General features: G+C 39.9%; 1 protein-coding gene across 1 annotated transcript; it reads left to right on the top strand.

The window, feature by feature from the left end:
- The first annotated feature begins 268 nt into the window (after window positions 1-268).
- LOC140951930 (peroxisomal sarcosine oxidase-like) lies at window positions 269-10543 on the top strand. The gene is made up of 9 exons (XM_073401307.1): window positions 269-526; window positions 1677-1828; window positions 2266-2479; window positions 3235-3364; window positions 3964-4016; window positions 5101-5250; window positions 7111-7290; window positions 8584-8659; window positions 9765-10543. Exons 1-9 carry the CDS (start codon window positions 377-379, stop codon window positions 9899-9901), a joined length of 1242 nt encoding a protein of 413 aa, XP_073257408.1. The 5' UTR covers window positions 269-376; the 3' UTR covers window positions 9902-10543.
- Window positions 10544-11302: the final 759 nt, after the last annotated feature.

Consider the following 11302-nt stretch of genomic DNA (forward strand, 5'->3'; position numbering starts at 1 on the left):
GTAGCCACGCGAGTATCAGACCTACCTTAGAGGGTAGGGGAGGGAAGTTGGTAACGCTCATCCTTACCTCAAATCCTTACCAAACGGAACACAAGATCGTCACGTTGTAGCGCTGGCATTGCAAATGCAGGTGAAAAGCGGGGGGAGGGGGGGGGGGGGGACTTCTTTATACGATGCTAATGGTGATGTACCGCTGAATGGAGTCGCATTTTCACGACTGGATCGACTATGATTAATAGAGTTACCAAAATGGGGTCGCACATTTTCGGATTTTTGTGAAAAGGTGAAAAGACTGTAAAAACAAACTTTGATTTGTTCTTAGCCTGCGAGCAAACTGACCAAACTCTCCGGGGCAGGCTAATTTGTTCTTTGCTCCATGCTAAAAAGCTACGGTAAGATCGCAGTTGTCGAGAAAATGTGTTCGAGCTCTACATATGATGTGTGCGTTATCGGAGCCGGAGTAGTTGGAAGTTCGACTGCTCATTACCTCGCCTCCAGAGGACAAAATACTCTTCTGTTAGAGCAAGTAAGTGCCATCTTGCTTTCCCTCAATTCTTTAGCTCTCAATAGAGATTGGTAGAAAAATCAATACACCTTATTTCAAAATGGTGACAAATATGACTTTTTGTCTCCTAATATTAATGTCAATAATTGCAGGCTCACAATTATATCTCATTTCCAAGCCCGCTGAAGTTGTTATGATTCTGCTTGGCTTAAGATATTGGACAAAACGAAGCAATCTTTGACCACAAACAGCTAAGATATAGGCCGCCGTCTTGTTTCGCTAGGAGGCTCATTTGGTAATTGACGAAACAATACTCTAATTTTTTTCATAACAGGCCTTGTTATGAAGTCAAACAAAGTAGAAATTGCTGTATCAATGAAACTGGGAAAATATTGTCCTAACAATTTGGTCCAGAGCCTGATACAAAAAAATATGTCCAGCCATGCCAGAAGATGCTTTAGTTTTGCCAAAATGTTGAAATGTGTTGTTGGATTCCCCATCTTGAGAGACCTTGTATTGAGACAAGTCATACCGTGGTCCCAGTTGTTCAAAAACCGGATGACACTGTAGTGGATGACACTGCAGGGCTGTCAACCCCCCCCCCCCCCCTCCCCCAGTCCGGTGTATCACTTTCCATTGGATAATGCCATTGATTTCCCTAATACTTATCCACCGGATAGTGCTTTATCAGGTGGATGGCATTATCTAAACTACTGGAGTCAGATAGTGATTTATCAGGTGGAATGTGCCCTCCAATTTTTGAACAGTTGGAGCACATGATATTGCATTGTTCAAGAGGTGGATACATTACTACTGCTATCCACCGAATAAATCACTTATCCACTGGATAATGCCCTTCATGATTGGTTTCCCCAAAACTTATTCTATGGATAGTGAGTTGTCCAGTCGATAACACTATCCAACTTTTGAACAACTGGCACTTGGAAGACAAGTGATAACTCATATTGGGTGCATCAAAATGATTTGGGGCTGCAAAACCCCCGGTTAAGTTTTAAATTGTGCGCTTCATATCTGTTGGAAAAAACATCCATAACAAATTGAGGTATCACTATCCCCTAAATAACTTACGGTCCTTTAAATTACTTTGTACCTGTTGATAGTTAGTTATGAATGCTTGTTATTTTGACATGTTGTTTGCATTTTTTGTAAGTTTCCTCTTCCTCATTGGAGAGGTAGCTCTCATGGACAGACAAGGATTATCCGTGGGTCTTATGAAGAGTCCTATTACACCAAAATGGTTGTTGAAGCTCAGAAGATGTGGAAAAAGGTAGAAGAAAAGGCACAGCAACAAATATTAGTTCCGTAAGTTTAAATATTGTAGTGCACTGCATTTTACCTTTGCAAACAGCTTCCTTGTTGAGTGTATTAATCATACTGAGGATCTCAGATAGATAGCATTAAACTGGACTGAGGTTTATTGGCAAGTGGTATTCTATTTGAAAATATCACATTTTAAATAACCTCAATAATGTTAGCTCTAGAATGTTAGAATATTTCTTTTCAATAGCATTGATTCTTCTTTTCTTTATTTTTTAAGTTGGGGGTGGGGGGGGGTACACATAGACTGGGGGGGTAAGGTTTTGATGTAGACACTTTTTCGGGGGGGGGGGGTACATTTTTAATATGTCTGAGTTGGTTAAAAAATCACTCTCCCACCTTTAGTCATAAAGAATTTACAGTCCCTTAAAGAGCCCTGTAACTTAAGCAGAAATTTTAGTTATTTCATTTTATCATTTCAGTAATGTTGGAATGTTAACAGTGGAGAAAGGCCCAGGGAAAGGCCTTGACCAAATAGTAAGCTCTCTAGTTAAAGCTGGAGAGAATTTTCAAGTCTTGTCAAACAAGAAGCTTAAGGAAAAATTTCCTGAACTAAGCTTCTCACCACATTATTCTGCAGTTCTGGAAACATCGGCAGGAGTTTTAAAAGCTGATAAATGCTTAAGAGTATTACAGGTACGTGAAAAGGTGTTTGAAGGGCTTTGTTTAAGCTATTTCGACACTTTGAGGTTGCGCGGGAGAGCAGGTTGACATGGTTGTCAAAGTGCATCATAGGACTGTTTTTAGGGACGCATTTTCAACATGGCGGTAAATTCCCACAATGCACTTTGACAACCATCTTGACCCAGTCTCTCGCACAACCTCAAAGTGGTGAATAACGTGAGCATTACAGAGTTATTCTGTTATTAATTGCACAAATGCTCAAACTCACTTTCCTGAGATCATAGAGATTTTGCAATATTAGTTTCTTGCCTATTGAAGATTCTAGTAAAACCTAGCGAAAGGATATTGAAACTTGCTTACAGCTTGATTTTTACTTCTCAAGAAATAAGACTGCGCGACATCCTTGTTCCCTTAGCTCCGCGCCAGGGATGGATCTGACTAAGGCTTTATGGAATGGAGTATTTCTTCTCTTTATGCCAGATCATTGCTCTAGTCCAAAACTCGTCCCCAGGGTCTCTCTCTGGGGGACAAGTAGTAGAGGGCACTGGGAATGAGGTTGGCTCCAGTCCCCTAATGCCAAATGGTTTGTTCCAGTTGTGACACACTTGTACATGTTGTGTTTCACCTACAGCGGTGACAGCTTACAGCTGTAATAGATTGTTTTCTTTGTAGCTATAGGCTATGTAATGTATGGTACTGTACAGTGTTATTGTACCAGTAACACCATGTTTTATTACATCAGTGGATTTTGTAAATTCTTTCTTAAGGAGCAATTTCTTGAATTTGGTGGAACACTAAAAGATGGTGAGACTGTGGCTGAAGTTTGGCCTGGAGAAACAGTTACTATTAAAACCAACAATAACTTGTTTACAGCTAAAAAAGTGATAATTACAGCAGGTAAGCAAAGCATCAGGTGACATATAGACAAGGCGTAATTTTAGACAGTGGGCTAAATTCTTTTTTATGACAATGCTAGTTTTTTTTTCTACAGTCAAAGACAAAATTGTTGAAACATTGTACTGAAATAGTGTAACTTCAGAGAACAAAAGAATCCATACCCCTCCCCTGTCCCAAAGTTGGGGTGTTTTTTGTGTTTTCTGTAGGTAGCTCAAACAGCGGCGCAACATTGCGTGGAGGGGATGGGGGAGGAAAAGTTATATTCTCTCCTTTTGAAGTCAGGAAAATGTCAAAAAGCCCCTTTAGGGCAAAGTGTCTAAACTCATTTCGTTGCTGATTGTAGCTTTCTATTCTCTTGTGGCCTTTTCTTTTGATTGCAAGCTGTTCCTTTTCTCTGCCAAAATTAGTAACAAACATATATGTGTGTGTGTTTTTTTTTTCAATTTATATGTTGAACCTTTTTGTTGCTAAAGTTGTGGCAGCGAGCCCAAATTTTAATTAGTTATAACTAGCATAGAAAAAATTCACCAGTCCAATGAGCAGAAGTTTTCACCTTGAACAACCTCATTCTCTTTATTGATATATTTTTCTACCTGCAGGTCCATGGACCAATAAGCTTCTAAAACCTTTAGGAATTACACTGCCACTGAGGGTAATTTATTATGATTATTTCATTAATAGTTAATCAGTTTATTTACTTGTTTATTAGCAATTATATTTAGTGTTATTTCGATTTACTGCACTTAACATTTTTTAATATCCCTCGAATTTAGTTTAATGGCAAAATGCAAGGTGCATTTTATTAAAAAAATCAGCCAGTTAAAAAGTGATATATGATCCTGTTGATGTAAGATTTCTCAAAAAAGCATCAGGTCTTCTGATAGGGGGTGTCCAGACCCCCCAGACCCTCCCCCTGGATCCACCCATGTTATCTAACACTGTAAGTGACAAATGTATTTTGTGCATGCTGTATATGTTTGTTTAGCCTGTGTGGCAGCTGCCAGTTTATTTTTTGGTTAGGTTATATATAGTGCACAAGGTGAACATGAAAGGGCCTCCTCCTTATTTTTCACCTGGTGTAATTGCACGTGTCCTCAAAGTTTCTCTCTTGGCGCAGAACTTTAAATACACATGCTAATGTTTGTTTTCACATTTCCCATAAGGTACCTTATTTGCCCCCCAAAATTTAATTGCAAAACCTTCGTTTTTCATTTCTCCTGGGTATAACAGCCGTCCCAAGAGAAATTAAAAACAATGCTTACCGTAAATGATCAATTAAGCGCCATGGCACTTATTTCATTTTCCCTGTCATAGGCGGAACTAACGAATGAAATGAAACTATTATATGAACCCGGTTTCAAGGATTTCCAACTTGATAAAACTCATGAGTTAGTCAAGGTCTTATTTCTCCAAGAGATGGTTTTGATATCTTTTTATATCAAGTGCTTTAACAAAGGTGGGGTGTTTATTTGTAAATACCCAAATTAGAGCCATGCGCTTATTCGAGAGCAGCGCTTACTTATTAAATTCTTTTTGGTAAAGGTGTGGCACTTATTTGAGAGCGGAGTTTATTCGAGTAGCGGTGCTTAATCGATCATTTATGGTATGCAAAATTTTAGGGGGCAAATAAGGTGCATTATGGGAAATGTGGAAGTGGCATATAGGTCCAGTTGCTGATGCAGTGCAGTTCTTCTTGAGGATAATGATTATTTTTTTTTCTTGTTTCTATTTTCTAGCCACAATTAGCTGTAGTTGTGTACTGGAAGACTAAAGAGCCTAGTAAATACAGTCTGAAGAGTGGGTTTCCCAACTTCTATGACTGTTCAGCTTCTGATGGTCGCAAATTATATGGGATTCCATCTTCTGAGTATCCTAATATGTTCAAGGTGAGAGTCCTTCAATAACCAGGTTGCAAAATTAATTTTCTCTACTGTTTGGGGGCCCTATTATAGTGGGAGTTTACTTTAGTTAATTGTGTGTAATGTAACTGCTTTCCACATTCAGGAGTCCACAAGATGATAGTTAACTGGAAAAATAATCAGGGCTAGCCGTTTGACTGGAAGGTTTCAGTTTGCCTGTTTTCAGCTGTTTCAGTCAACACACGACCTGCGTTGTCCAAAACATTTCAGGATTTTGGGTTTTTCTTCCATGTCAATCAAACTGTTACCATGGCATCCAATCCATACTTGTCAAATAAAGGTACTAATAACGAGCGGAAGCTGCAAAAATAAAATTGATGTTGGCGGGAATGTAGCAATTCATTTTCACCCACTCATATCTGTGTATCTTCTGGATTTGGAAGATCTACAGGAAAAATTTCTCCTTGGAAATCTAAAATTGCCATGTTTCAGTAAGCAAGTAAAAAAAACTTGTGAGCCAGATAAAAAAGTGAAAACATGCGAACTCTGAAGTTCAAAAGCAACGAGCCTTGAAACACAAAAACACACAAAATGGATGGAAATCCACTAATCACAAACAATGACCTTTTGAACCCATTGTAGTAAACTTCTGTTTTCTAAGAGGTCCGTAAGAAGGCATGGAGCCTTTCGATTTTGGTTGACGTCACAGAAAAATGCAAATTCCTAAGACGTTTTAGACATCGCAGGTCGTGTGTTATCCTAAACAGCTGTAACAGAATATGCTGTAACGGGAGGTGCGTTGATGTTTAGTGGGCAACACATCATCTTTTGGATCTCTAGTTCCCGTTTCAAGCCTTGCTATGGTGTTGTTTCCTTAGAACTTAGGTGTATAAATGGGTACCAGGGGTGTACCACTAGGGTAAACCTTCAGTGGACTATCATCCCATCCGAGGGGGAGTGGCAATACTCCTAATCACCTAATAAAACAGAAACTGGTATAAGCTCTGGCCTGATGAGCTACTTGGCTCGTATTCAACTTAGTCTCTCTTCATCTAGGGGTACTGCGGACATACATGTACTGTTGGGGGTAACCCTACAATTGACTTTCATCCCATGTAGGGGGGAGTAACACTACTCCTAGTCACTTAATGCTATGGAAACGGCAATAAACTCTGGCCTGAATCTGATCGGCCACTTGGCTAGTATGCAGGCTTTACCTGGGGGTAAGCCTCTAATGGGATACGATGACCCATCCAGCTGGAGTAGCAATAGTCCTAGCTTTAGTTCATAATTTCTCCTTGTAGTATCAAGGCATGGTCACACAAGATAAATTTGCTTAATATTCAAAAAATTACTCCCCTAACCTGCTAGCAAGCTCTCCCTGTATGGCAAGCGTAACGAGCTGCAAGACAACCCGCGAGCGAGTAGCAAAGCCGCGAGGAGCGGAGGATAGAATGCTCCTAGACTGCGACAGTCTCTTTTTCTTCAGGTAATGCACGCGCGCGAGCGTTGAGCGGCGAAGCCGCGAGACACGAGAAACGAGGGCGGCGCCTTCAGTCACGCGTGTGGTCATTTGCGTGTCTCGGGCGTTTTGCTCGACGGACCAAGAAAAAGGAGAGACTGCTCGTAGTCTAGAATGTCCCGGGTTATGCACAATTCCCGCCCCTAGCACTCGCGTCTCCTTTTGCATACTGCTCTCGCGTGACTTCTCGCAATTTCCCCAAATGGATAGTTTGCTTGCATGCTACTACTCCCCAGTACTTCTATAACAAATGTATTGGAGCAGCATTAAATTTTAAAGGCTTAACTAATGGCGGGATAAGCCCAGCCGTACAAGCTTCATTGGCCTGAAGAGCGCCTTCATCTTTTCCTTATTTTTTTTTGCAGTTTGGATGCACCGGTTTATGCACAATTCCTGACTTGTGCAAAGAGATTGACCCAGATGCACGGGATAATGATAGAGCACTTGTTGAGATGCACATACAGAGAATAAGGGGATATGTTCAGGATCATCTTCCACATCTAGATTATCGACAGCCAGCAATTGTAGAGACTTGTATTTACACAGTAGGTGTTTTTGTTTGGCTGATTCCGTGTCAAAGAATAGGCCTTTCAACTTAACAAACTGACCTTATCATCATATCATCACCATAAGTAGATTGAACTAAACCATGCAGGTGTGCGTCGATCAAAGAAGTAATTTTGTGACGGTGTCTGGGACCGTACCAGGGGACGGTTTACGGTCAAGTCGCCCGAAATCAGAGTTATGTAGCCCTAGATGTTTAGTCAAGTCGCCCGAAATGCTGAGTTTTGTGGCTCGACGCTTGTTTCGTCTCTCTCATCGAAGATTAAAGAACGAGATAATTATATCACTCATTTATCGCGCTTGTTTCATTGTTCATCAAGGGTTAAAGAGCGAGATATTTTACACATTTATACCGCTCGTTTCGTCTCATCGTTGCTTAAAGAACGAGGTATGTTGCACATTCATTCTGCTTGTTTCGTCTCATGATGGTTTAAAGAACAAGATTGCAGAAACTCTATATTCAACAAAAATTAACTTTCTCTGTGCACTTCGCCTCATAAAATTCGAGCGACATGACCCAGCAATTCGGGCGAGATGACTTTCGGGCGACTTGACCGGTTACCTTGGGACATAACCGAGTTATTTCCAGGTAACTCTTTAAAATTAACTGATTTGGAAAACGCGAATGCGACCGTTTATTTTAGGTCTTAACCAATGTTTTAATGTAAAGTAGGCAAAAAAAAAAAAAGATTTTCTTCATCGGGATAGATTCTTGTAAACTATCATCATCATAATCGTCATCGTCAATTCATTATAATTATCATTATCATCATCATCTTTATCTTCTTCGTCGTCGTCGTTGTCGTCATGATCATTAGAGAACTGAAGCAACGACGACGAAAAAATTATTTGCGTCCTTTCAAACGTTAACGCGTTTATTTGTAAGCGCTCAGTTTGTCAAATTTGGGCGATTTTTCCTGGAATGGAATTATTAAGGTCTTTATCCAGGTTCAAAAAGAGAAAGGAAAATTCGTCGTCGTCTGTCCAGTTCCTGTATGAAACGTCGCATTGTAGTCGTGTAGTGGACGTCAAAGTAACGTACTAAAAGCGCTGTTGTTTGGCTGATAAAACCAATTGTTTTTTACGTTGTTGTTGTCGTCATCGCCATCATTTTCATCCATTCCCTAACATCTCATCTTTTCCACCCGCCCTCATCATCTGTCGCAACACGGCAAGACTTTTCGTTCATTTCATTTGTTTGTATTGTGCTCAAGACAAACAAATACAATTCTGTGCATACTTCATAAAAGATGTCTCTTTCTTTTTCTATCTAGCTCACCCCAGATGGGAACTATGTATTAGATAAACATCCAAAGTTTTCAAATGTTGTCGTTGGTGCTGGCTTTTCTGGTGAGTGTTTTTGACGTAAACATGCTCACAATATTGAAGAGAGTTTTCCATGCATTATATCGGTTCCTTTTTCAAAGGTCTCATTTACAAGTAAAAAAAAGTACGTTTTCAAAGAAAACGTTAACATATTTTAGACTCAACATGTGCAGCACTGCAGGTCTATTGACTCAGAATGACGGGATCTTTTGAGGAAGCGTCAGATTACCTCTTATTTAACTCATCCCAAGGAATAGAAGTGAATCTGTGCGCGAAATTCGTATACGGTCAAACCCCTCTACGGACACCCGCTTAATAATCCAGTTTCGAATTAAAAATTACCGCTGAATATAAACATTAACGACACATTAATACAGGGTTAGCCTCGACTTAAAGTAAAATATTCAGAAATTCTGGCAAGTAATTGTTGGTAATTTGAATATACACGATAAGTAATAAACAGGTCTTTTTCTCGTTGGAATTTGTGAATATATTACTTCAGATTGAGGCTTAGGCTGTAAAAATGCGTCTTCACTTCTTTAATTCAGCGGTCATAGCGAACTCGAAAATAGACTATTATTACTGACATTTTGCTTTGTCCCTGGGGAAAGAAAGCCCTTACATTTTCCCTAAATTTAACCTGCTTAATACGGACACTTCTTGAATAAGGACACTTTCTATGGCGCCTTTATTGTCCGTATTAACGGGCTTTGACTGTATCATGTTGTACGTACAACGCTTAGTGTAACTTGCTTGGCTGCTACACAAAATTTTACTTTTACGTGAAGTACTGGATAAGATAAGACAGTTGGTTCCCCAAATACTTACCCGCTGGATAGGGATTTATCCGGTGGATAGCACTTTCAAACTGAAGGCTTGGGGTAACAGCCATTTGTATGAAATAGTCTCCACATGCCTCGACTTCATTTCATTACTTTTTTTACTGGAGTGCAATCATTAGGCTCGATTTCCGTCACTCTCTAGCTCCTCCCCGAGTCGAGGAAAGAGCGCGGGCTCATTTCCCGAATAGCGGGTGGTTATCGAGCTAATGAAATCATTGGAAAGTCTAGTTGAATTAAAAGCGTCAAAACGTAATTTAAACTGAAGTTTTACTCCTTTGTATTGACAGCTCATGGATTTAAGCTCGGACCAGTCAGTGGAAAGATTCTTGCTCAGTTGGCCATGGGTGAAACACCAGCATACGATTTGTCGCCCTTCAGGATTTCAAGATTTAAAACGTCCATTGGCCAGAAAGCCTCGCTATAAAAGGATCAACCTGCTATGTGTACATAAAGATTCCTCCAAGAAAGACAAATCGAAATGATTATTTTACAAGACAGACTTGACATGTATTTAAGTAAATTTCGTACACAGAGGATTTAGCAACCTCGTTCCCAGGTTCTCTCTCCTATCCTCTCTCTCTCGCTCCGTAGGGACGGGTAGGAGAGAACCCTGGGAACCAGGTTGAGGATTAGGGCCATCGGTCAGATGAAGGGGTCGGGACTTTGATTCTAATTATCAGTAAGAATGCATACACGGTTTTAGATACGAACAGTGAAACGGGAGGCACAAGATCTGCATCGGTATTTCTCAATCAAACTATGTCTCACAATAGACAGATAATAACGTTGTCAAAAAAAAAAAATAGATTAGAAGAAGAAATTCTAGAAAGTTAATTCTTTAGTCCTTTCAATCGAACGTAGTAGAATCTTCAAATTAATGCAAGTAGGCCGTTGCTAATTTCCAAACAAACTCACTTTCAAAATGAAGCCAAACGTGGAACCTTTCGTGTGCAAATAAGTTTAGGTTACATGAGATTACACTATCAAAGACTTCGCACTTAGCCTCGTTTTGAAAAAGAGGCAAAGGGTAACTGGAAAATGACCTATCTATGAAATTAAACGATATAAAAAAGGCATTGCAACATTGATGTGTAATTTGTGTGTGTGTTCTGCTTACAAGCAGGTCGTTCCTTATAGTTGCCGAACTAAGGCGCGCGTCTTGACCGCCTTGAAGGGCTGCCATCCTTCACTCTATCCAGTGTTCCCGCTCGAAGTCTTCCAGGTGACATCTTTCTATTAGCCCCCCTCAATAACTAATGAGACTAGATCACCATTCCGTAGGGTGTGTAGCCAGACTTTCTGTCTTCTGTAGATAACAGATGTGATGGCACTCTTCTCACCGACTCGACCGGCTTTATGCCTCGCTTTATTAATCACGGCATAACAGAGTTTTGAAGAATGTGCGGATAGTGAAAAGCGATCTTGACAAAGCCCATAAAGCTTACATTTGTTACTTTCTATCAGAAGTTCGTGTGAAATATAATTATACAAAAAAGAAACTTTATCAGATCCATAAAGTTTATGAATCGCAATTATAAATATGGGACAAAAATTCTACCTAGAAAGTGATGACATTAAATGTACTTATTTCAAAGTACGACGCTGACATTTAAAAACGGTTTTTTTAAACGACACACCGATTCATTGTCGACTGTACCCCCACAAATTACATATATGTAAAACTTTTGATGGGGGTGAGTCGACTCCCGTTATTGCGGAAACCCTCGGGGGGAAGATTTAGTGTCCGAAATAGCGGGGTACGAGAGAAAAAGATTGTTTTCTCTTTCAACGTATGAAGTAATATGTAAAAGTCCCAGAAGCATTC

Source organism: Porites lutea, chromosome 11 (assembly GCF_958299795.1).
Source record: "Porites lutea chromosome 11, jaPorLute2.1, whole genome shotgun sequence".
Lineage (NCBI taxonomy): Eukaryota > Metazoa > Cnidaria > Anthozoa > Scleractinia > Poritidae > Porites > Porites lutea.